The sequence below is a fragment of the Pipistrellus hanaki genome (assembly GCF_964339955.1).
Source record: "Pipistrellus hanaki genome assembly, chromosome: 3".
Classification (NCBI taxonomy): Eukaryota; Metazoa; Chordata; class Mammalia; order Chiroptera; family Vespertilionidae; genus Pipistrellus; species Pipistrellus hanaki.
In genome coordinates this window covers 87,335,892-87,362,552 of record NC_140505.1, presented here as the reverse complement: position 1 = coordinate 87,362,552, position 26,661 = coordinate 87,335,892, and the positions used below count along the sequence as shown (strand labels likewise).

At 38.5% G+C, this 26,661-nt stretch overlaps 1 protein-coding gene across 9 annotated transcripts in view; it reads left to right on the top strand.

Moving 5' to 3' along the window:
• Window positions 1–26,661, top strand: part of DCLK1 (doublecortin like kinase 1) — a 376,814-nt gene that overhangs the window by 315,305 nt on the left and 34,848 nt on the right. For all 9 annotated transcript variants that reach the window (XM_084879549.1, XM_084879551.1, XM_084879548.1 and 6 more), the window contains 4 exons: window positions 11,227–11,360; window positions 15,282–15,359; window positions 15,714–15,810; window positions 18,489–18,569. In XM_084879549.1, coding sequence (XP_084735675.1) covers window positions 11,227–11,360; window positions 15,282–15,359; window positions 15,714–15,810; window positions 18,489–18,569 — 390 coding nt within the window. The remainder of the gene's footprint in view (window positions 1–11,226; window positions 11,361–15,281; window positions 15,360–15,713; window positions 15,811–18,488; window positions 18,570–26,661) is intronic.

The window sequence follows — 26,661 nt, the reverse complement described above, 5'->3', positions numbered from 1 at the left end:
ACCTTGGTTGCGGGCATATCCCTAGTAGGGGGTGTGCAAGGGGCAGCTGATCGATGACTCTCTCTCATTGATGTTTCTAACTCTCTATCTCTCTCCCTTCCTCTCTGTATAAAATCAATAAAATATATTAAAAAAAAGAAAAAAAGAAGTTAAGCTCAGGTATGTTTGAGTCCATGATCTAACTAGTATGTCCTCCTGTCTCCATATCATGCCTTTATTTTACTGATCAGTGCCTAATATAAGTTGTTTCTGTATTTTTTCCATATTAAACATACTGAGGTAAATTTATATATATGACTTTTAAGTTTCATTTCTAGTAGTAGAATACTATACTCCTACTATACTCCTCAGCAATATTTAACTTCCTCAGGGTGGGGTGAGAGGGACTCAAATGGGTGGTGCCATTGCTTCTCCCCAGGCTGATGCTTCATGAATGGGACCCCTTGGGGAACATCCCTCTTGCATTCTTGGACCACTGGCTCCTAACTGCTCACCTGCCTCCCTGATTGCCCCTAAGCCTTCTGCCTGCCTGTCTGATGCAGTAATGACTCATCTCAGGTATCCTTGCAGCTGACCTCTCAGCTCTCTCCGCAGAGCCACTGACTCCAGATCTACTTACACAGCTCTGGTCTGCTGGAGCCAAGGGTGAGTGGCTGCAAAAGAAATTTTGTGTGTTGCCCCTTTAAGAGGGTGCCTGCATTTTAGCCATTTCTCCTTGGCAGACAGAAATCCTATTGCTTTTCACAGCCAGATGTGCAGAGTTCTGGTGCTCTAGGCTAGGAAGCCCAGTTTAGTGTTTAGACCCCAGACTCTTCAGGGGGAATCCCTGAGATACTTCAGAACTTCAGCTGCCACCCATGGGATCCCAGCCAGCCATCTCATGCCTCTGCACTTCCTACCAGACTCAATGTGGCCTCCTCTGTAAGTCTCTCCTGCTGCCCTTCAGTTGGTTACTCAGGATGATTTTCTATACTTTTGTTGTAGTTCCAGGGTCCTGGAAGGTGAGTGTAGCTTTCACCTATTCTACCACTATCTTCCAAGTCTCAACACTTCAAATTGTTGATGAAAGAAACATTCAAATTCGTGAGCCCAGACATGGCTCCTTCATCTCCCCAGTGAGAGTAGCAGGTACAACTCACTTGCTTGTCTACTTTGAGCCACCTTTGATTCATTTCATATTAAAATATTTAGCCTTGCCCTAGCCAATTTGGCTCAATGGATAAAGGATTGGCCTGCGGACTGAAGGGTCCCAGGATCAATTCTGACCAAGGGCACATGCCACGGTTGTGGGCTCAATACCCAGGGGGTGGGGCATGCAGGAGGCAGCCAATCAATGATTCTCTCATCATTGATGTTTCTATCTCTCTCTCCCTCTCCCTTCCTCTCTGAAATATGTATATATATATAGTCATAGTCTTATTGGATTAACAATGATTGTGGGCAAAGTCATAAGGATATCAGTCATCTCATATGTATTGGTATAGAGTAACTTGATATAGTCTTTCTGAAAGGTAATTTGGTAATATATAACCAAAGCCTTAAATAATATGTGAACTGTAATTCCACTATTAGAAATTCAACTTAAAGAAAGAGCATATATTATATATATATATATATATATATATATATATATATATATATATATATTTACCTCAGTATTTTTAATATGGAAAAAATACAGAAACAACTTATATTAGGCACTGATCAGTAAAATAAAGGCATGATATGGAGACAGGAGGGCATTTCAGTTAGATCATGGACTCAAACATTCCTGAGCTTAAGTTCTGGCTCTGCCATTTGTTAGCTGAATAACATTGGATTGGGCAATTACCCTGTTTCCTGAAAATAAGACAGTGTCTTATATTAATTTTTGCTCCCAAAGATGCGCTAGGTCTTATTTTCAGGGGATATCTTATTTTCCCATGAAGAAGAATACGGTACACATTTATTGTTAAATGAAAATAAAGGAAATTTATTACCTGTATACGGTACGGTAGTACAGTAGTTGTCAGCACAAACCAGACAAACTGTGAATCCTACAGTATCAAGAATTTACTCATTTATTCAATGACAATCATGTCATCGTCTTCTGGAACATCATAGTAACAATCCAATTCCTGAATTTCCTGGTGAATTTCTTGTGACTCCATTTCTATCAGAATCATTGCACCAAATCTCTCATGTTTAGCAATAGCACTGTCTTTAAATGAGTACTTCTTGTCAAGGTAGCCTGCTCGCAGTGCATTTGCAATGCAACTGTCAGTGATTTTCTCCCATGAATTCTTCACCCAAGTCACAACTTCTTGCAGTTTAGGTTTCACAAAGTTTCCACACTGATTTCTCTCCATTCTATTTTCAATGTAGTCATTAATTTCTATGCGCAAATTGTCTTTGAATGGCTTGCCTATTGCAATATCAAGAGTCTGGAGATAGGCTGTCATTCCTGTGGGGATCATTATCTGATCTATTTTTTTTTCGTGAAGAAATGTCTTCATCTCTTTAGCGCGGTGAGTGCTGGCTGCATCCCAGACTAGTAGACCTCTTTGGCTCCCTCGCATAACAAGCGGCAGCATTAAATCGACCCACTTCCTTATAACTGCTTGTGTGGCCCAGGCTTTTTCAGTTTCAAGAATAAAAATGCCCAAAACACATTCAATCTTTTCCTTCTTGCCCTTAGAAATTATTAAAGGTGGGATTTTAGTGCCATCCAGACAAATTGCCAAAATACAGGAAACAAGTGCACTTTCTTAAGCAGTGGAGGGAATGTACACTAAGGAGGCACCCTGCTGTTCAATTGTTGTTTGAGATGATTGGCCCATAAACACTGCAGTTTCATCCATAGCAATCATGTTGGAAAGATTGTATTTAGAGAAGTCAGCATCATCAATAAAGGACTTGAATGCGAGGGCTCGCTTAATAACTTGAGTATTTTCCAACCTAAACAATGTTGTAGATCTTCTTAAAGACAGTTCACTTCGCTGAAGGAAATTATCCAGCCAGTGTTGTGATGCTTTGAAGTCTTCTGGGGCTATGTCAAACTGTGGTGCCATTGCAAGGGCAAATTTTTAAATCTGAGCCCTATTCCCAACCAAAGCCTTTGCTCTCCTGTCAACAACCCATTCACAGATTAGGTTTTCCAGATCGGAAAATAATGGTTGCCGACCTAATCCACACTTGCACTTTTTAGCATTTCCCTTTTCCACTTGTTCAATGAGGTTACCATACTCTGCTCGCCATTTTCGGACCAATCGGATACTCAACATCTTCTCTTTGCAGAAAGCAGTAAGATTTTGGCCCCAAGAGTCTTCCACTATTCCTTTCTTGTACTCCACAGAGTAGCTTTTTCTTTTTGTGCTCATTTCTAGGGGTAAAAATAAGGAATTGGGGTATCAAGGTGGGGGGAAGGAGATTACTTAAAATGACACAGGCGGGATCAGAGGGGGGAATCAAAATGGCACAGGAGAATCAGAGGAGGGATTACCATTTTAGTAACCCCTTTTGATCCTCCTGTGTCATTTTGATTGCCCCCTCTGATCCTCCTGTGTCATTTTAAGTGATACCCCTCCCCCCAATCCTGTGCCACTGAACACCTTCACCAGACATCCCCCCTACCCCTTTATCAGACATTTATTCCCTGGTGCCTGCCTGGGGACTGTCACTGGGCTTGCTGAGGCCTGGATCTGGGCTGGAGCAAGGTCTGTCACTGACTGAGAACCTTCAGTCATCATGAGGGTGGCCGCAAGCATCAGGTAGTGTCACCAGAGACAGACCAGCACTCACCACCTTCGCAGCGTCCTGTCCGCTCTAATCCTCCTGTTCTACACGCATCTGCAAAAGTCTCCTCCTCTCTCCCGCCCGGAGCTCACCACTCACTCTGACCTCTGCTCCGCCTCCACACAGCAGTGATGTCAGGACTCCACGTAAAGTCACTGGTTGCTAGACGCCAGTCGGGGCAGCTCTAGCGACCAGTTTACGGTAAATTCATTTTCATTCTGAGACAGAGCCGAGGGGGAGGCCTTATTTTCAGGGGGATGCCTTATATTTCACTCAGAAGGAAACCTGTAAGTATGTCTTATTTTCAGAGGATGTTTTATTTTCGGGGAAACACGGTACTTAACATCTCGGAGCCTTAATTTTTTTATATGTAAAATATCAGTAAGATTACATAATAAGGTTCTCATAGAAATCAAATGGAATAACGAATGTGAAGTTCTTAACAGGATGGCTGGCATATCCCATCTACTCACTAAATGGCAGTGAGTAGTTGGGGTTATTATTGTGTTGCATTCATATAATGGAATATCCAGCAGCCACTAAAAGTCATGATGTTGAGATGTGCTTATTCACTTGGGAAAACTTCAGGATATATTATCCACCAGAAACAGAAGAGCAAGAAAAAAAGAGAAAGAAAGCTCTGGAAGTCCATACTTAAAAATGTTAAGAATAGTCATTTCTAGGTATCAAGATTATGGGTGCAATTCCTTTTCTCTATAATTCTCTGTCATTTGTAATTTTCCTACAGTGCTATATTGGATATTACTTATATGACAAAAATGTAATATATTTTTTAATTGCAATTGACATTTATTCCCCAAATTTTAATAAAATCCTAGGATTATACAATACCTAAGAGAATCCAGAATGTGAGTGTTTTATGTATCTCACTGCAGCTCATAGAACTCCTTTTTAGATAGTTTCATGACTATTTTAAAGTGAGGATGAGAATCCGGTTTCTTGAAGTTTCCATTCATTTCTCCATCTTCCCAGATATCTCTAGTGTAATGCTCTGAAAAGCTATTTAATTTCTCCTTTAATATTATTATACCTCTTCTGACTTACTTCTTTCTAACGTCTATAAAACTTTTATTATTTTTATTATTTCATTTAAACTTATTACTTCATTAAGATTTTACATGTGGGTATTTAATGGGTTTAGTGTTTCTAATAATTTATTTTTCCAGGAAGTTTAATTCTAATGTATGTGGACCATAAAGTAATTTCACAAAATTATTTTCTTATAAATGATTTTCACTTTTTAAAGGTTAAAGATTTAAATTTAATCAATTTTCTTTAGAATCATAAAAGCCATATATTATGGCCAGAGAAAAATCAATGTCCTTTTTATTTTTTTATTGTTTAAAATATTACAAATAGTAATACATATGTCTTCTTTTTGTTTTTCAATGGAATGCCATATTTGTTAAAAAAGCAAATTGACATTTTTATGGCATTTTCCTATTTCATGCCACTTCTCTTCAATTTTACTTGGTAAAATAATTTTTAGTACTTATAGTTTAGTGGCTACTAGTGATTCATTAGCCATCATTTTAACAGGTTTATTTTTGAAGTCACAGCAACACGGAGAATTATGTTTATTCTGACACATTTGTTACATTAGTCACTTTTTAGTTTTTTATTTATTTATTTTTAAATATATTTTATTGAATTTTTACAGAGAGGAAAAGAGAGGGATAGAAAGCTATAAACATCGATAAGAGAGAATCATCGACCAGCTGCATCCTGTACACCCCCTACCGGGGATGTGCCCGCAACCAATGTACATGCCCTTGACTGGAATCGAACCCGGGACCTTTCAGTCCGCAGATTGACGCTCTATCCACTGAGCCAAACTGGTTTCGGCACTTTTTAGTTTATTATGGAAATTACAGAAACCATTTGACTAGGTTTAGCTTATCTGTGAACTTTCATATTATTTTTATGGCCACTGGCTGCATTTTATGACTTACATTAACTTAGAAAACAGTGTGAAGTTTCCTCAAAAATTAAAAATAAAACTGCCAGTGGGCCCATTTCTAGAAATATATCCTAAGAAGCCTGAAACACCAATTAGAAGGAATACATGCACCCCTTTATTCATAGCACCATTATTTACAATAGCGAAGAGTGGAAAACAGCCCAAGTTCCCATCAGTAGATGAATGGGGAAGAAAAACAGGTACATTTACACAATGGAATACTATGCAACAATAAAAAATTTAAAAAAAAAGATCTCTTACTCTTTGAGACAGTGTGGCAGGATCTGGAGAACATTATGCTAAGTAAAATAAGTAAAATAAGCCAGTCAGAGAAAGACAAGTATCACATAATCTCACTCATGTGTGGAAACTAATGAACACAATGAACTGGCAAACAAAATAGACCCAGAAACATTGAAGTATGCAACAGACTGACACATTTCAGAGGAAAGTGGTGGAAGGAGTGGGGAAGAGAGACTGGAAGAGATTAACCATATAACTTACATGCATATATGCATGACCCATGAACATGGACAATAGTGGGGTGAAGGCCTGGGGAAGAAGGAGCAACGAAGAGAGGATCAATGTGCTGACAAAGGGGACATCTGTAATACTTTCAACAATAAAGATATATTTTCTGAAAATAGATCACTTGACCAACATCAGATTTTCTGTGAACTTTCATATTTTATGGCCACTGGCTGCATTTTATGACTTATATTCACTTTTTTACTTTTTCAAATAACTTTTCCAAATAGTGTCAGTTTTTAATTCATGGGAAATCAGACATATGCCCAAACGTCTACTGCTCAGAAAGTTACAGCTCCTGGAAAACCTCACATAAATGAAAAAGAAACAAAAATAAAACTTTTCTTTAAAAAAGAAAAATCTTGTGTAAAATATCAGTGTGCCAAAAATCTAATACCTGACCTTTCATTATATCTAGTCTTTGTAGAAGATGCCTTCAGCTTATAAATGGAACCTTTTCTTAATTGTTGCCATTTAGCTCATTTAGTCTGTCAAATAATGGGTTGTCTTGATAGCTATATAATAAGCCCTAGAGAACAAATTCTCTAACTGTAGCCATCTGTAATGATCACAAGAGTAGCTTACAAAATACTGACAGTCTGTATGGTAATAGGCTGCATATGGCAGTTCACAATTATGTGTAGCTGCATTCAATTAGTGTTGTACAACTACACAGTTTTATTGCTTAGTTTAAACAGTGAAAGCACTACATGCTGGATAATTTGCACTAATCCTCATCTCTTTAATAGCCCCTTAGCGTTTAAAATGTAGGAAAACATCTATAGTATTTAAAGGCCTGGGATGAACATTAAATGATATCCTATGTTATCAATACTGTTTGATTGGCAATTAATATATACTCCCACCTCATGTATGAGTCATGTTTTATGAAGTCTTCAAAATACAGTTATAGCAAAAAGTTCTTATGCTAGAATTCCACTTGCTGAAACAGGCTGTCCAAACCTATGCTTGTAGCCTTTGATGTCCTTTCTGGAAGATGGTCAGGTTGAGGAGGCATGAAGAAGAACAAAGTCAGAATCTATCTGGAGAGTGGGATAAGCCAAAGTTTCTGTGCATGTGTGTATGTGTGTGTGTGTGTGTGTATTTAGCAATCTGTAATTTTAACAGAGTTTTACTTTTTAAATGGCCTCACTCATGCCCCTCTGTAATTGACTTGGGAAGAGACAAAGGTGAGCATAGATGCTAATGGTGAGTCCCATTTGTGAGCTGGGCTACTTAGATGACTTAAGAGAGGCACTCTTCCATTGGAGGAGAGGTAACCTGGAATATATCATTCTGAATCCTTCTCTCAAAGTGTTGACAGAGCAGAGCAACCATGTTTCCTGCCCTGCCTCACAGTAAGTTAAACAGAATTCTAACCTAGATGCCCCGGACACTTATTGACCTGCAAAAATATTTTTTTCCTAAGTCATTTCCAATGTACTTGCATCTACAAATGTTTTCAATTAAATGCATTAAGCCTTCATCTCTAAGCTCTTACTTCTCTTATAAGCACCATTGTAACCTCTTTATGTTCATAAAAGTTCTACTATACAGTTTCCAAAACAAACAAAAAAGGCAAACATTGTAAAGGTGATTAAGAAGAGGGGAAAAAGAACATCAAAGTGATAGATTCTAGCTGAAACCGGTTTGGCCCAGTGGTAGAGCGTCAGTCTGCAGACTGAAAGATCCTGGGTTCGATTCTGGTCAGGGGCATGTACGTTGGTTGCGGGCACATCCCCAGTGGGGGGGTGTGCAGGAGGCGGCTGGTAGATGTTTCTCTCTCATCGACATTTCTGGCTCTCTGTAAAAAAATCAATAAAATATATATATTTTTAAAAGTGATAGATTCTAGGTATTGCATTAAAATTGTATTGCTTTACTTAAGAAGTATTGTTACTTTTAGGTAAACTTAATTTTCTTTATTTTGTAAGTTTTTAATGCTTTATATCTTAGTTATTGAAACTTTGAATTTTTATCCTCTATAATAAAAGCCTATGTGGTGTCACACCCTTGCACAACACCCTCTCATGGTGGCCGCCACAAGACGGCCGCCAGAAGATGGCCACATGCACAGTGGAGGTGGGGCCCAGTGGCCGCTCCGCGTGGTGAGGCCTGGGGTCCAATGGCTCTGCGGGTCGCTGCAAGGGAGAGCAGTTGGGGGCCATCAGGCCAGAAGGGGAGCAGTTAGGAAGCAATCAGGCTGGTAGGCAGAAGCTGTTAGGAGCAATCAGGCAGGCAGGCGAGTGGTTAGAAACCAGTGGTCCTGGATTATAAGAGGTATATCCAGCAGTCAGACATCCCCCAAGGGTACCATATTGGAGAGGGTGCAGGCCAGTTGAGAGCCACCCGCCGCTGCCCCCTTCCCTCCTCTCCTGTGCACGAATCTCATGCACCAGGCCTTTTGTATTAATATAATTGGCATATGGCTATATGTAAGGTAGAATGCCTATCAAAATGTAGATGTTCAAAAATAAAACCTTGCTTCATGTAAGAGAATTACATGGTAAACTTAGACAAATGGCTCGGTTGGTTGGAGCATCATTCTGTACACCAAAAGGTTGCAGGTTTGATTCCCGGTCTGGGCACATACTTATGTGGCACATGCAGGAGGCAACTGATCAATGTTTCTCACGTTAATGTTTCTCTTTCTGTGTGTCTCTCTCTCCCTTTCTTTCTCTCTCAAAATCAATAAAAACATATCTTTGGGATTAAAAACATAATAATAAAGAGAATTGCATAACCATATTCAGAACTAAAATATAACTTATGACTAGATCTGCCAACATCTGCTTTTGTCCAACTTTTGAGTAAAGCTAGGTGATTATAGATAGTATGTTTAGGAAAAAACACAAGATTCCTGTGCAAATGTTATTGTGAAAATTGAAATCTGACCTAACAACATCAAAGCAAGAGATTACTTTGCCTTTTAGAAATGTTATTGTTAACAAAATGGAACTAAGGAAATAAAAATATGGCTCTTTCTGAGAAACAAATCTAATGATCTACTTGATGTTTTCATATTAGATTTCTTTTCATGAAAAACATTTGCTTTATCACTGGATAACAAGAATGGCTAACATGCTAAGACTGCAATTCAGGGATTTCTTTTGCTTAAGAACATTCAGTCTATGGGTGATATTATACTTTGCAGCTCTGATAGCTTAAAGTTCATAACTCAAACTTGTTTGTGCTGACCAGGGATGGACAGCTGCCTCGTCAAAGTAAGAATGATGGTGTCCATCCCTGATAACAACTGGGCAAAGCCACATCTGTTAAGTACACACAGTTGTTCTTATCCTAACAACCCAAGTGCTGGTGAAACCTCTGGGCACCTGCACAAGGGCAGCTTCCATTTGACCACAATCATGTCCTTAGGGAGAGGACTCCATGTTCTGAGTGTGGAGAAAAAGTAAAATACAATTTTTCTGCCCAGAAAAGATGCAGTCTTTCCAGAGAGGAGGATCTGACTGACTCTGCCAAAACAGTTAGAAACAAATGATTATTGCTGATAATGCAGCTTAGCTAGCCAAACATCTGCACTTTATGCTGCAGTGAAATGAAAAGTTAATCTACTTTTTCCAAAAAGCAGACATGATGTGGGAATGGTAACAGCACTTCTGATGTGAGGAGATGTGCCTTCCTGTTGGAAAGGTTCAAACTGCTGGAGCAAGTACACATGATCATAGAGTGATAACAGAAGAACATGTAGACTTCAACTTGCTGGAAGAATTATTTGATGTACAAGGAAAAGTTGGCCATGTCCTGAAGGCATCTCCTGCCTTTGCTGGTTATACTAGCCTCTAACTATTGTTTTCTTTACCTTATTGACTTCAATGTGGGCACTGAATCAGAATTCTGAGTGCCTTTGATCTTTTCTTTGAAATAATAGACATTGTTTGGGAGCCTTTTTTAAAATATATTTTTTATTGATTTCAGAGAGGAAGGGAGGAGAAAGAGCATCAGTGATGAGAGAGAATCATTGATTGGCTTTCTCCTGCACATCCCCTACTGAGGATCAAGCCTGCATCACAGTCATGTGCCCTGACTGGGACTCAAACCTGGAACCCTTCAGTCCTCAGGCTAAAACTCTATCTAAGTAGGGCTGGGAGACATTTTAGAGCTGATCCATTTAGTTTGATCCTGGGCTAGAACTAAATCAGTGTAAATGCTTGCACCTTTATCTTAATTTGTGGGATGAAAATCTGGAGACTTTTACTGCCTTAATAAGGAAACCTGGGCAGAATGCTGACTCCACACTTAGTAAATCTTTCCAAATTGCCACAGGTGAAATGAAATATTAATATCCTTTTCAGTTACTTACTTTAAAAAATATTTTACTATACATGTAGATCTTTCTGTTTAATTACTAAAGAATTGCATTTTTAAAGCTTCTTACATTAAAAGAAAGAGGTAATGATTTTCAGAAATTGGAGCTATTTCACTAGAGATTTTCTATATTACATTGTATTATGTAAATCAGCTTTAATTGTAGAAACATCAGATACAGATAAGCAAAACAAAAAGCTAATTCCCATAATTTTACTACCCAGATTCATACACACCATTGTCACTCATTTTCCTTTGCCCTTATTTTTTCTTTAATAGACATTTAATGCAAACCAATCTGAAATCTGCTGTCCTCACTTCCAAACATAGTTCATTTCAATACATTTACATCACCATTTTTTTTTTGGCCATAGAGAATTTTATTTATGAATATGTCATAATTTATATAACAGATTTCCATTTGCTGGTTGTTCAACATGTTTCTAATTTGGCAGTAATCTAAAGAACAATATCCTCATATGTATAACCTTGCATAATTATCTGAAGTTTTTATCATAAATACATTTAATTTAAACCACAGTGTTCCTCATTTATTCAGGAAAGAGATTTTGAGCTCTTGATTAAGGATATTTCACTTTTTACTTTCATGTTAGGTGTATGAACACCAAGATGGCAGCAAATCACTGAAGCTGGGTGACTTTGGACTGGCCACCATTGTGGATGGCCCCTTGTACACAGTCTGTGGTACCCCAACATACGTGGCTCCAGAAATCATTGCAGAGACTGGGTAAGTGCTTCCTGTGGGATGTGCTTGCCAAAGAACTAGTATTCTGCTTCAAGAATAGGAGAAACAGTACTGCTCTGTTCCATCCAGACAATTAGCTATCAGATTTTTTTTCACTCTTTTTTACTTGAAAGTGGGAGTCATTTTCTCTGCTACCCCAAATTGCCAATTACTGCAATCTTGTTTAAGGCTTCCATTTGGCCTTTGTTAAAGATAGAAGCAGTTGTTAACCTCAGAGTAAAAAATGTTTGGAGTAACAGAAAAACATACAGTGTTGGTAATTAACTCACTTTTGGAGATAAAAGCAGCAGACACTGCTGTGTGGTGTGCCATGATTACAATCTCCTTTCATTATTTCATTCAGCTTGCCTTATTCTTCAGACTTGGTTCCATTTTGGCCCTTTTGGCACTATTGATTATCTGTGAGTTACAAACACCCTTAGATATCCCAGGGTCACTGGGAATTTGCTGGTATATATGTGCAGCAGTATAAAGAAGAGTGAAAATTTCTAGAATGGGGCGGGAAGGGAGGTTGGCCTAATACTTACCAAGGACCTATTCTTTTCCAGGAATTATGCTCCTTTACTTAATTCTTACTCTTTCAGTAGATGGTATGACTTCTGATTGGCAGATAAATAATTTCAGGCTTGGATAATTGAATATCATGTAAGTTCACGACTAGATAGTAGTAAGTCAACATTTAACTTAGGTCTGATAAGTAAAATGCTCTTTTTATAAAGATCCTATTTATCACCAGCATCATAGGCAGGGTTTTGAAGCACTATATTTAAACAAGTATTAAGAAAGAGTGGGGGCAGTAAGGGAATACAATCCTCCTTTTTTCCTGTCAGTACACAAAACCATAGCTAACGGACTAGGGTATATCCACTGTGACTCGTTGGAAACAGTCTTTCTGCTTGTACCATAGACCAGAAAGGCAGAAATACAAAACAGATGATAAGGGAATTTCAATAGGGAAACCCCTAAGGTGAGATGTGAGGTAATGATGACTTTTCTATTAATCTAATTTGAGTGAGTTGGAAGAACACATCTGTAGCCCAGCCTGACCTTGCTCACAGGCTGCTATTTTAGGCATTGCTCCATTTTTACTGTAAGTATTTTGAGGCCAGCTGGAAGGGAGTGGTGTAGAATAGAGGAAGGATTTGGTGGATCTCTTGAAGACCTTGGTTAGAGCCCAACTCTGCCATTGCCAGTGGGTGATTTTGAGCTAACCTATTTACCCCTCTGAACCTCAGTTTTCTCTTCTATAAAACAAGCAATAATACTTATTCTCTAAAACAGATTTTTTTTGGAAAAGAAAATAAGATAACTTACGTCAGTGCATTATAAATTGGAAAACATCCTGTAAATATTTATTATTTCTAAAATTAGAGAGTTAGATAGTCTGAAGCATCCATCACATCATTATTTTAAAATTGATATGACTTCCAGTCAAGCCATCTAAAATTAAATGCAATTCCTATCAGGATACCAATGGTGTATTTCACAGAACTAGAACAAATATTCCAAAATTTATATGAAATTACAAAAGACCCCAAATAGCAACCTTGATCTTCAGAAAGAAGGACAAAGTTGGAGGAATCACACTATCTGATGTCAAACTAAACTATAGGATCATAGTAATCAAAACAGCATGGTATTAGCATAAAACACAGACATGTAGATCAAGGGAACAGAATAGAGAGTCCAGAAATACATTTACACTTTTATAGTCAATTAATATTTGACCAAGGAAGCAAAAACATAGAATGGCCTAAAGAGAATATATTCAATAAATGGTGTTGGGAAAATTGGGCTGATATGTGCAAAAAATGGAATTAGACCACCTTCTTATACTACACACTACATAAACTCAAAATGGATTAACGACTTAAATGTTAGCTTCCCTAAACCATAAAAATACTAGAAGAAAACAGGCAGTAAATTCTCAGACATTTCTTATAGCAATATTTTTTCCTTCTCAGGCAAGGGAAACAAAAGAAAAATAAATAAACAAATGAGATGACATCAAATTAAAGAGTTTTTGCACAGCATAGGAAATCATCAACAAAATGAAAGGACAACCCACTGAATGGGAAAATATATTCACCAATGATACATCTGATAAGGGTTACTATCTAAAATATATCAAATATTTATACAACTCAACAAAAGAAAGACAAACAACCCAATTTAAAAAATGGGCAAAAAACCTGAATAGTCACTCCTCCAAAGAGGTCCTACATATGACCATGTGAAAAGATACTCAATGCCATTAATTATCAGATGAATTCAAATTAAAACCATAATGATGTATCATCTCACACTGTCAGAATGGCTATCATCAATAAATCAACAAACAACAAGTGTTGGTGCAGATGTAGAGAAAAAGGAACCCTTGTGTACTGTTGTGTGAATGCAGATTGGTGCAATCTGCAGCCACTGTAGAAAGCAGTATGGAGTTACCTCAGAAAATTAAAAATGGAACTGCCCAGATTTCACTTCTGCGAATATATCCAAAGAAGCCTAAAATACTATTTTGAAATAATACATACATCTCTGTGTTCATTGCAGCATTATTTACAATAGCCAAGATTAGGAAGTAGCCTAAGTTTCCTTTAATAGATGGGTGATAAAAAAAGCTGTGATACATTTACACAATGTAATACTACTAAGCCATAAAAAGGAAGAAAATTTTACCTTTTGCAACAGAATGGATAGATCTGGGAGCATCATGTGTGAAATAAGTCAGTCAGAGAAAGACAAGTACCATATGATTTCATTCTTATGTGGAATTTAATGAGCAAACTGAACTACCAAGCAAAATAGAGACAGACACATAGATAGAGACCAGGAAGCAACAGTGTGATGATTGCAGGTGGAGGGAGGAGTAGAGGTAGAAGAGAATGTAGAGAGGATAAATGGTGATGGCAAAACAAAACAAACACAGATGTCCCAAAAGGGTTGCTTTAGAGTGGCAAGTAACTTAAGCCAATTTTTTGTGTTTGTTTTTGTTTTTGTTTTTGTTTTTGTTTTTGCTCCATGTGAACAATTCCACTAAACATTTTGCTAGGGGAAAGATGAAATCTAATTTTTAGGAAGAGGTTTGGTTATCACCCATGAGTTTTATTTTTATAGGTCTCTATGAAGTGTCTCTATCCAAATATAAGTCTTGATGAGTATTAGCATACTGTGTGAAATGGGACTTGGAAGATGATTAAAGTTGTCAGTGCTCTACCTATATACCCTGAAGACCACCTATTTCATAACTTCTACCTGACAGCACCTGCAACTCTTTTCTTAGGGGCTCCCTTGGGCTGCTGGAGCTCTCCCTGAATGAGTATGGAAAAGGCTACAGTGACAAGGAATTAACATCCACCCCAGCAGCCATACCAATGACTGTTGGGTATGAGTATATAGATATCCCAGCCTCCTCACCCTACTGTGGGGTAACTCTGAGTTCCTGTTCCTCCACAGTCTCCCAGAGCTTCTAAGGAGATTCAGCTCCAGTTGACCTCATTAGTAACTGGTTTGATAACTTCCCTTCCCTTCTCTGTCTCACTTCCCCACTCCTTAGCTGGCATTTCCTGGGATCACCTCCCAAATAAATTACTTGTACTTGAACATAAAGTAAAATTGATATGACTATAATAAGCCTTTTGCTGAAACCCTTCACTTACTGATATCTGGATAAAAGCCTAGCCATGCATTACTTTGATTTTTATTCATGTGCCTAGTCTCTTATTTAATTATTCTTTTCTTGAATTCTGTTTACTTGGTGGGTTTTAGTTTAGTGTTTGTTGTTAAATTTTTTATTTTGTCTGGTTCAGTTTTTTGGTTTAGAATAAGAGAATCGCCTATTTTGCCATGCCCCACAATTTGTCCTGTCTGACTTTGTAATTCTGATGTCATTTACTTTTTCAGATATGGCCTCAAGGTAGACATCTGGGCAGCTGGTGTAATCACATATATCCTGCTGTGTGGCTTTCCTCCATTTCGTGGGTATGGGCAGCAATCTTTTATTTAGCACCAACAAAGCATTTCTCTATTTTCTGAATGATCAGCCTTCTTGCACCAAAGGACCCTGCAGCACAAAAAAACAATAAGAATTTTACTTATAATAGCTATTATTTTTTCAGGTTGTGCATGCTAATTTACATGCATTCCATAAATCTTCTTCCTATAACTTAGAAACTCATTTTATCACAATTTACCAAAACTGTTTCGTGTTAACATTTTGAATCGCTTAAAACTCATTTTACACATTTATTGGGAAAGGAAGGGCTCCAATGCATAAGAATATCCTGAGTTGACAATTTAGTCCTGTTTTTCTCTTACTGTTATTCATCTAAACAGAAGTGGTGATGACCAGGAGGTGCTTTTTGACCAGATTTTGATGGGACAAGTAGACTTTCCTTCTCCATACTGGGACAATGTTTCTGATTCTGCAAAGGTAGGTTTCTAATGCCTTCCCCTTCCTTATTGCCTGTGTGTCTTAATGGAATTGTTGATCTTGATTTATTATTCATAAAGAGACTAAATGATATTGTAAATATGATTTCTGTACACATTTTAGTTTAATTGCTAGTTTTTCTAAGATTCAAAGTCATCAATTCATATATTTATAAGCATCTCATCTTAAGTGCTTCTGCTTCTCTGGTTTCATCTCTCCCTGTTATCATTCCTTTTACCCTGCTATGGGCTCTTGCAATGCCCTATCCACACCAGACTTCAGCCCACCTTAGATTTCTGTGAAGCTTATTGTTTCAGTTCTTTTAAGTCTTGACTTAATTTTATCTTCTCAGAGAATATTTTCCAGAAGCACCCTGTTTCCAGGTGCAGTTCTAAAACCCTACCTAACTCATCTTATTTTCTTTGTGTGCTTTGTTTTTCTCCATAGCACTTATACTTTTATGTCCATCTGGTATACCATCTAACTACCTTTCTACATAGATATAGATAGGTGTATATATAATTTATTTTCCCATTAGAATGCAAATTCCTTGAAGGCAATGATGTTTTTATTTTGTTCTTTACTCTATCCTTAGTGCCTACTCACCAGTACATAACTGATACTCAATACAAATAAATGAAATAAATGAATGAGTGAATGAATGAAACAGTTAACCAAAGTAGAGGAAGCTCAATATAGGCTGAAATTATTAAGAAATACATCATGAAGATGCTATAATTTAACTTGGATCTTGAAAGACAACCAGGATTTAGAGGAAGTGGGGAACAAAGCATATGGTTTTCTTCAATGAAAACTAAAGATCAACCTCTAAGAAAACTAAAAATCTTATGCTGAGACATTATTAGACTTAGAGATAAACACACACACACATATACACACAAAACAAAATATTTTAGTTGATCTCTTAAACTTATATCTCTAAGCACTGACTTAAATTTTTGAAAAATTTATCTTAATAAATAATTATTTTTTGATTATTCAATCTATATAATTTTTCTATTATTCCTTAGGCCTGGCCACTTTCCATAGGAAATTATACATATTGGGCCCACCTTTCTCATATTCTTCAACTGTGTAAGAATCTACCTCTGGACCTAGGGAAATTAGGGGAATTGAGAAAGGTGCCAGAGGAAAAGTGAAAAGAGGTGGGAAAAATCTGCTGAGGTGGGCATGGAGGTGATTTCACCTGTGAGCAGGCTTTTTAGAAACCTGCCCAACTCTGTCCATAACATGCCATCATTCCATAAACATAAGAGCTGGAAGTTACTGACAGATAGGACTTTCTCTTATACCCCCATGGCACCTGGCAAAAAGCATCACAAACAATAGTTGCTTTAATAAGTCTTGGCCCCAGTTCGGAAGTGAAGGTAGATCTTTACTTTGGCAAGATTAATTATCCCCCCCCCTACCCCCTGGCTAGTTTGGATCAGTGATTAGAGCATAGGCCCAAAGACCAAAGGTCTCAGGTTTGATTCCCAGTGATTAAGGGCATGTACCTTAGTTGCAGGCCTGGTTGGAGTGCAAAGGTGAGGCAATCAATTGATGTGTTTCTCTCACATCAACATTTCTCTCTCCCTCCTTCACCCTTCCCTCCATTCTCTCAAAAAAAAAAAAAAAAAAAAAAAAAAAAAAAAAAAAAAAATCAATGGAAAAAATATCCTTGGGTGAGGATTTAAAAACTAATAATAAATTATCCCCATCATGGAATGGTGCTCAGAGCCTATGAATGTAAGGAATGAGAAAATATATATAACCATTTTATAACATGAGAACTTCTAATTCAAAGTTGACAAATGTATGACAGACTCATCATTATAATTCAAACTATGCTTTCCTGGTCCAGATAAATTTGAGCTTAAGAGAAAGTTTTATGTATTTCAGAACCAATAAATCATTTACTGCTTAATAGTTCTATTTTATTTGTGTTGATTGATCTGGAAATTTTTGTAGTAATTTTTCTTAGAATTTTTTGGCTACTTAAAAATAGTTTTTGTTTTAACAACTAGCTGTTGGCAGTTCTATATGTCTTTTCTTAAAACTTTCTTTCCTAAATATGCCATTCTGAAATTGAGAGGGGAAACTACATTTTTATATTCAGCTGCCAAAAGAAAATTTAGTTAGTGTTTTTAAAATTTGATTTTTATATTAAATTAATTTAGAAGTTTATTTTTAGAATGAAAAATCCTGGAAAAATAAATTAATTTTAATTCTTGAACTTGTGTATTTGTTTTTTTCTATGAAAATAATTTCATTAAATTTATTTTAATATTAATTTCACTTTATTTTTTTATTCACTATAAGCTATGTTTTTATAATTTCAAATATTCACCTTTCCTTTAATTTCTAAAAGTATTAGGTAAATGTGGATAAGTTGAATTGATATACAGTGTGTCCCAATAAGATGTATACACACTTTAACAGCTGACAGCTTAATTTTGAAAATGAAATGTAATTTAATAAACACTGCCTTTATAATTATTCAAAGTGTGTGTATACATTTTTTGGGACACCATATATTTAAGATTTAGAGCTTTTTCAAATAAAAGAGAACTTATGCATTTGAAAGCACCCAGTGGGATAAAGGGAAAAAAATACTTCTGGCTTTTATTTTTGACTTTAAAAGTTAGACAAATGGAATTGAATGTTCCTTTTTACAGGAGCTTATCACCATGATGCTGTTGGTCAATGTTGATCAGCGATTTTCAGCCATGCAAGTCCTTGAGCATCCCTGGGTAAATGTAAGTGACTTCCTCCTTTCCATATATTTACAATTTCAGATTTCTTAATAATGTCACCTTCTTTTTTAAATGTGTTTGTTACTTTCCCAAAAGTATGCCATAACAGTTGCAGGATTGCAGACTTGTTCCACGAGGGCCATGGCATACCCACACTGATACGCACTTTCATGATGCCTTACACAAAGCATTTTCTCTGATTTCATCTTCTACTGGGGAGGGGCACATGATCACTACCCCCACCCCACAACCTGCATTCTGTGGCCCAGATTAGGGCTGAATACATCAATAAAATGGAGCAGATTTTCTGAGTTAGTGCTACTTTTGTATCATTTCTGCCAAAAATACAAGTGACCAAACAGTTTCTGCACACAATTTGGAGTACTCCAAGCAGCACTTCTCAAACTTGCTTCTACTCACAATTTATCTGGGGATCTCATTAAAATGCATATTCTGTCATAGTAGATGTGAGGTTCTGAATTTCTTAAAGCTCCCAGATGCTGCTGCCATTATATGAGTACCAGGGTCTAATGGTATTTCTTTTGCTATGAAGGAATTGTGCAGTTCAGAGTCATTAGTTTTTGTTGTTGTTTTGTTTTGTTTTGTTTTTACCCTATGAGTGATTGAAGAGCTTTGTTTTGAATAATTATAATTAATACTTACAGTGTGCCTAACTTAGAGTCTGCCCAGAATTATTTTAAGTACCTTATATACATTAAGTGATTATGTTCTTCCTGATGACTATATAACCAGGACATACATCCCAATTGACATATGGAAATCCATAATAAGATTGAGTGATTCTTACTGTCATAATAGAAGACATTTAGATTTGGATGTAGATATGGACATGGTCACAGACAAGAGCAAGTATAAAATTGTTAGCTTTTGATTAAATTTTGCTATCTTACCTATAGCTTTGAATGATTTGGTTATAAGTCAAAGTCAATAAAATGTTCCACTTCTTTGAATTATCACCTTGGCAATTAGTTAAATAATATTTTCAAAATAACTAATTTTGTATGATAAAGTGTGATTAAAAGGATAAGGTTCATTACTGTCTCTATATCTATCTTTTGGTTTGTCAGTTTATAATGTTTTTTAATATCCATAAATGAGTGAGGCCATGTGGTATTTCTCTTTCATTGACAAGCTTATTTCACTCAGCATGATGTTCTCTAGTTCTATCCAGGTTGCTGCAAATGATGAGAATTCCTTCTTTTTTATGGCAGCATAGTATTCCATTGACTCTGGGGAGGGAGGGTATGTATGGGGGGGGCAATGTTAAAATATGTACACAGATAATAATTTAATTTAAAAAATTTAAAAAATAAATAAATAAATAAATAAAATTTTTAAGGATGTCATCAAAAAAAAAAAATAAAAAAATAAAAGGATAAGGTTCAGACAGATTACATGAGATGACATGAGATCTTGTTCCTGTTCTGCCACTTGATGGCCATTGGACTAGGTTCCAGAACTTCACACATCTGAACCTGATTCCTCACACCCCACTGGAAGTTTATAAGTACATGACAGGAGAATGTATGTGAATATGAGCATGTATAGATATACAGCTAAGGTTTTTTTTTTAGTATTTTTTATATAGCAGAGCTTCTGCATTGGTAGACAACTATGTAAATACATTCATTCCCTCAGCCCTTGAAATAGCTAGGCAGGCAACCAGAGTCCAGAGTGGTCATCTCCAGCCTCACAAACTTTGCATTTACTCCAGGACCCTAAATGAAATTTATCCTTTTCCATGAAGTGAGAAGGGTTAGGAAACATCCCATGTAAACCTTGTAATAAGCCTACAAGATAGGCAGAATGGGTATTATTATACCCACTTTACAGATGAGAAGATTGAGGTTATGGTAGGTGACTTGCCCAAAGTAGCTAAGTTTGTAATTGAGTTAAAATTTGCAGCCATGTGCCCACACTCCAAGCCCATTTTCTTTAAACTCCTATGCACCATACTACATCTACCCTCCCTTTGTTTGTATTTGAAAGCACTGTGAACATTACAAAATACTTTCTAGGTACATAGTCATCATTATAATGTTTGTTCATACAGGTTACTTTCCAAAATAACTTACCTAGGTGTCATGCGTGGCACCTTTTCCTTAGATGTACAGGGTGGAAGAGGCATAGACAGGCTCTCTTGGTGGTAGCAGTTGCTTCTGATTAATATGCATGCTATTTAAAAGCCCATGGACCACAAATTGTCCAATTGCCCTAGAAAGACTAAAAGTTTAACCAGAGAAAAAAACGAAAGCTGAGTTTGAAATGTAGCCTTTGCAGGCTTATAAAGAAACTGTAGAGGAAAGAGATTCATAATTGATTTTAGATTTTTAAGCATATTATCATCAGAGAATCACTGCCTATCAGGCCTGCCATCCAGGAGCTCTGACTGATACAACCAGATAATCACAGGGCAATGGGGAAAGGGCTATCCCCACCAGCCTCTGGGAGGAGGGTGCCATGGAAGGCTTCCTGGAGGAGGAGCCAGAGCTCCGTCCTGGAGGAATTTGGTAAAGAAATATCTTGTGAAACCAGATCCAGTAGTGTGGAAGCCCGATGCAGCGGGGATCTCCCTATTCCATGTCCCACACGGAAAAAGAGATGCATGAGGCAGCCAGGGATTGAGAAATATTAGAAATAAAGAGAGAAGACACAAAGAGAGATTTTAAGCTGGGAGCTGGGTGGGCCACCATCCTGTTTGCTGGAAAGGCAGGAAGAAGACAATGATGACGTGACCCCTCCCAGTGCATTTATTTTATATCCCCAATACCAGAAAGTAACACCAACTTATTAGAATTCTTAAGTAGGCCCTAGCATGCCTGGATTTATATATCTAGTCCTGCCCCTGCCAACACCTGGGCTGATATGAAGGCCAAGCTGACAACATGTCTACCATCTTGGGGAAATGTGTATCCTAGACACTGCTCTGCCAATCGTCTCAGTCTCAGTTGGCAACAATTAAAAGAAATGTCCATGTGCCTTTCCAGGCAGCCCTCTACACAGCAGGATGTGACTATACTATGTAATAAAAGGCTAATATGCAAATTGACAGAATGGCGGAATGACTGATCCCTATGATGTGCACTGACCACCAGAGGACAGATGTGTTATACTGTAAATCAGCAAATGAGATACAAGCTGCCTTAATGAGCCAATTAATTAGGAGTTATTTATTGTGTGCAGCCCAGAGGGAGATGTCTTTTTCCAAATCTCTGAGCAACCCATATAGGAAGTTTTTCCGTATTTATAAATTTTGAGCCTCTTTGTTTGCATATATTACAAAGGGCTCTATGTGAGTTATTGTTACAGACAGTTGTAACATCTTATCTAATAAAAGAGTAATATGAAAATTGACCATACCTTTGCTACACCCATCAGCCATGCCCACCAGCCATGTCCATCGGCCAATCAGAGCAAGTATGCAAATTAACCCCAACCAAGATGGCTGTGGCCACAGAGAGCAAGAGGGAGGCTTGGGTTTCTCTGGCAATGGAAGAAGCCAAGCTTTCTGCCTGCCCTAGCCAGTCTAAGCCTCCACTCAAGGCTACAAAGTTTCAATTATAGAAGGTAAACAAATCCAAACAGAAATGGCAGCAGCCACAAAGTGAGCAGAAGGCTTGGCTTTGCTCCAGGCTACAAAAGTTCAATTGTAGAAGGTAAATAAATTCCCGATCCCAGGGCCTCCACTTGGGTCACCAAGGGGCATGACTGACCTGCAAACAACCACAGGCTCCTCGCTCAGGCTATACCACACCCCAAGAGATCCCCTACTCTGATCTGGGACACCCTTTAGGGCAAACTAGCTGGCCCCCACCCATGCACCAGTCCTCTATGCTATCTAATAAAAGAGTAATATGCAGATTGACCATCACTTCAACACACAAGATGGCTGCCCGCATGTGGTCAAAGATCCTACCCTCATGTGGACACAAAATGACCACCACAAGATGACCAACAGGGGAGGGCAGTTGGGAGGCACCAGGCCTGCAAGGGAGGGCAGTTGAGGATGATCAACTCTGCAGGGGAGGGCAGTTAGGGGTGACCAGGCCAGCAGAGAAAGGAAGTTGGGGGCAAACAGGCTGACAGGGGAGCAGTTAGACATCAATCAGGCTGGCATGGGAGTGGTTAAGGGGTGATCAGGCTGGCAGGCAGAAGCTGTTAGGGGAAATCAGGAAGGCAGGCAGCTGAGCAGTCCTGGATTGTGAGAGGGATGTCTGACTGCCTGTTTAGGCCCTGGGATCAGGCCTAAATGGACAGTCGGACATCCCTTGAGGGGTCTCAGATTGGAGAGGGTTTAGGCTGGGCTGAGGGACACTGCCACCCCTCCCCCAGAAATTCATGCACCGGGCCTCTAGTTAAATACATAAAGAGTTAGTACTTGGAATTATTATCAGTATTAGTCTATTTTAGTCTATTACATTAGATGGCTAGCTTGCAAGGTCAGACAGTTAAGTTTATCTTTTTTTTCTATTATTTGAAGTAAAAGAAAGTCATTTTATAGAATAAGAGACTGTCTTAAAGTGACAGAGTTTACAATGATAGAGTTTACAAGACTAAAGACTATCTAACAATAGCCGAGAATTTCAAACAGCAGTTTTTTTTTTATAAAAGATGGAGGTTACTGTGCCTCATTCTTCACTGGTTTTATGTAAATGAGTAAAAAAAATCATTGACTCTTGTGGGTTGTTAACATTGTGAACCTACTTAGCTTTGAGGTTTCCTTTACTAAGTATATAAAGAGAATTAGTAATATGGCACATGTGAAAGTTTTATCTTTAGAGAATTCTTCTGCCTGTGCTGTATTAAGCTACATTGGGTTCTAGTCGACCTTGACTGCTGTGGGGGTGGTCAGGATGATGGTATGTGGTTGGTCCCCTCTAGGTAGGAGTCAATTCCTTGGGTGGTAATTTTTTTACCTAAACAGAGTCACCAGGGTGGAAGGGATGTACCGAATCAGAAGTTGGCACAGGCATAGCGTCTCGAATGTGCTCTGGATTTCTTTCCAGGTACACTGTAAAGCCTATAAGAACTTGAGTAAAGCTTGGTTATGGCTTTTAGCTTTTCTAGATTGGGTTTCCATGTAAGCTGGTGAGGTGGGTATTTGAGGGTCTGGAAGAGTTACTAGAATCTGTAGAGGCCCCACTGGTTTTAGAGCAGCCTCCCTAGCTGCTTCATCTGCAGCCTAGTTCCCTCTTGCTTCTGGAGAGTCCCCTTGTCTTACCTATATAGAGGTGGAAAGACTTAGCTACATTCAGTAGCACTAGTTAGTCCATTGTCCTTATTCTACTAATATCTGTGTTACTGCCTAATATGTTACATCAAGGATCCTGGCTCTGAATTCTTTCAGGGAAAATGGATGTTGGTGGGGTCCTCTGACTACTTCCTGCTGAGGCAGGTCAGAAGTATCTCTCAGAGATACTTCTGAGAGAATGTTTGTCAGAGAAATGAGGAGGTCTGGGCACAGAAGGAGGTGGGCTTGTGACCTGGCAGAGACAAACTGTAACAAATGGTCTAATGGAAAGGAAAGAAAACATTTCATTTTTAAGAACCTTTATTGAAATAGAATTTTTCTCCTTAAAATTACCTCTATGTTTATCAAAAGAGCCAATTTATCTATTGTATTTAATTTGTCCTGATTGCTTGCATAAACACAACAAGAATGGTAATTGACTACCTTTGCTGGAATTTCATGACTGAATCTTAGTGTGCCCCATAGGGCCAGGAAGCTAGCTATCCAGCTGCTGTCAGGCCTGCCTGCAGTATCTGCTGAATTAGGTGAATCTCTCATCTACAGCAACTCCACCTGGGCCCATACCCTAGGCTTTAAGGCCTATCTCAACAGCCCTTCTGCTCCTTGCAGCCTAGACTGCATGAGAGTTCTGTGGGGATACAGAGGTGCCCTTATTGCTCCGCTTCTACTCTGACCAACCGCCAGCAATGGTAAGGCATGGGCCTGTGCTTCAGTGCCATCTATTTTCAGGACTACCAAGCAGGATACCAGGCTTTCTTCATGGCACTCTTATTGGCTTCAAGTTTTCAGTGCTCAGACAGGGCTTTTAGAAACATGATACTCCAGTCAAAGTTTTTGGTCAATAAAACCACTATTGGAAACTGCTGTTATTGAATGTATGCAAATAAATGTATTGCCATGATTTATTAAGCATTGCCAAATTTTGGGGGAATTATATAAAAAGAAAAATATACTGACCTGCTTTAAGATCTTCTGATTTTCCTTGCCAGTCCTTATCATGGACTTTTCATAGTAATATTTTTCTAAATGTATTATAACAAAACAGTAACTGTCTTTAAATGGCAAGAAGAAATTCAAAATGTGTCTGTATTCAAATACAGTCACAGCTGTCCCTGTGGTAGGGCTCCCCCTACTCGACTTGTCCTTAAACTACAGATGGCCTCTGGGAGGGCTGACATGTCTTCTCAGAATGGACTAAAGGAACTTTATTACTTCACAGGGTCTCACATGTCACAGGTCCTCACAAGGTCTGAATTCCCGTAACAGAGGGCTAGCACTCACCACTTCACTGCTTTCCTCTGTTCCAAACGGGCCTCACCCAGTTTTCTAAAGTTGAGGTTTGTGCCACCCCTAACATGGATATGGTCACACAGGCCTGCAAGGCAGTATACAGGCTGCCAACTGTTTCTCAATAGAGACCAAAACCTGACGGGTATGTTTCTTTGTCTATTTGGGTACCTGCCCTTTTGGCAATTGCATTCAAATATACAAGGGAATTAAAGATTAATATAATATATTAACATAATGAAGTATAATTATTGACACTGTGACCACTTCAGGCAGCCAAATTTTCTGCTACCATACATGACACATGGTAGGGCTATACAAACATCTCAGGGAGGTGACTAAAGTCCATTTTTACCTTCCTACACAAAGCAAAACTGTCATTGTCTCTCCGGAGTCATGTCCATCAAGACACATGCGTTATCTAAGTCTATTATACAGGTTTTTTTTCAGGCCACTGTCAGGGCTGTGTATGGTGGCCAGTTTTTCTTTCTAGCCACAAACACAGTCTGTCCAATTTCCTTAAAATGTATTCTGACATGGGAGAAAGTTGTTTTGCTATTCACAGGCAGCTTAACCCCTATACAACTGGGCTTGGACCTCTGCCTAGCAAACTGCAGTCTATAAGTTCAATATTTAGCCTCCAGTCCTCCTAACCCAAAAGGGTCATGGCCAGTCCCTCAGTCAGACTACTACTTTCTGGGAGAATCTGAAAGTTCTGAGCTGTTCTTAGCTCTTTTGTTTAGGGAATGTGACTTCCCTTCACCCTCTCCAGTTAACCCTGTTTATCAGTTATAGGGCCTTGTCATCCCTGTCTCTCATCACTGCTTGATTCCTAATGGCAAGCCAAACACAGCCAGGGTGCAGGGAGAAGCGGCTTGCACATAGCAAAGTGCTCCTGTAGTGGTGGCTTGGGCTTCAGGACCTTTTCTGCCCACCTGTCCTCCTTCCTGGCAGAGACTGCAGCCTTGATCTAGCAGAACTCAGATAAGTGAGAAAACAAGGACACCAGCAGAGTAGCTTGCAGCCAGCAAAATCAACAGAACCCTATGTCTCACTGTTCTTCCTGCTGATGCCCCCCCCCCCCGCCCCCTCATTAACCATTTGCTGTGTAAGTAAGAACAGGGCATCTGCCCACACACCTCCTAACTGGGTATCTTGGCTCAGCCCTTAGTCTAAGGGGTTAAATCTTTTAGCTTCTCTGGGATAGTTCAAGGCACTGGAAGGGGACATCAGCCCTTCCTCTTCCAGCAGCAACAGGTACTGAATCCTTTCAGTACATTTGCAAATGAGAAACTTTACCAGATTTATCCCCAGTTACTTTTACAGATCCATGGCCCATTGCTTGTCTCCATTTTCTTTTATGAGTTAAAAGAAGACAATTCCTATAGAGGGGGGAAATAGAAACAGCGGGAGTTTTGGAGAAAACTATAGGCCATTGCAGTAGTCGTCCTCCCTCCTGGAGGCTGGGGTCCAACCTGTGGAGAAAAATGACTCTTAATCAGACTGGAAAGATAGCAGATGAGGATAAGGGTGTGT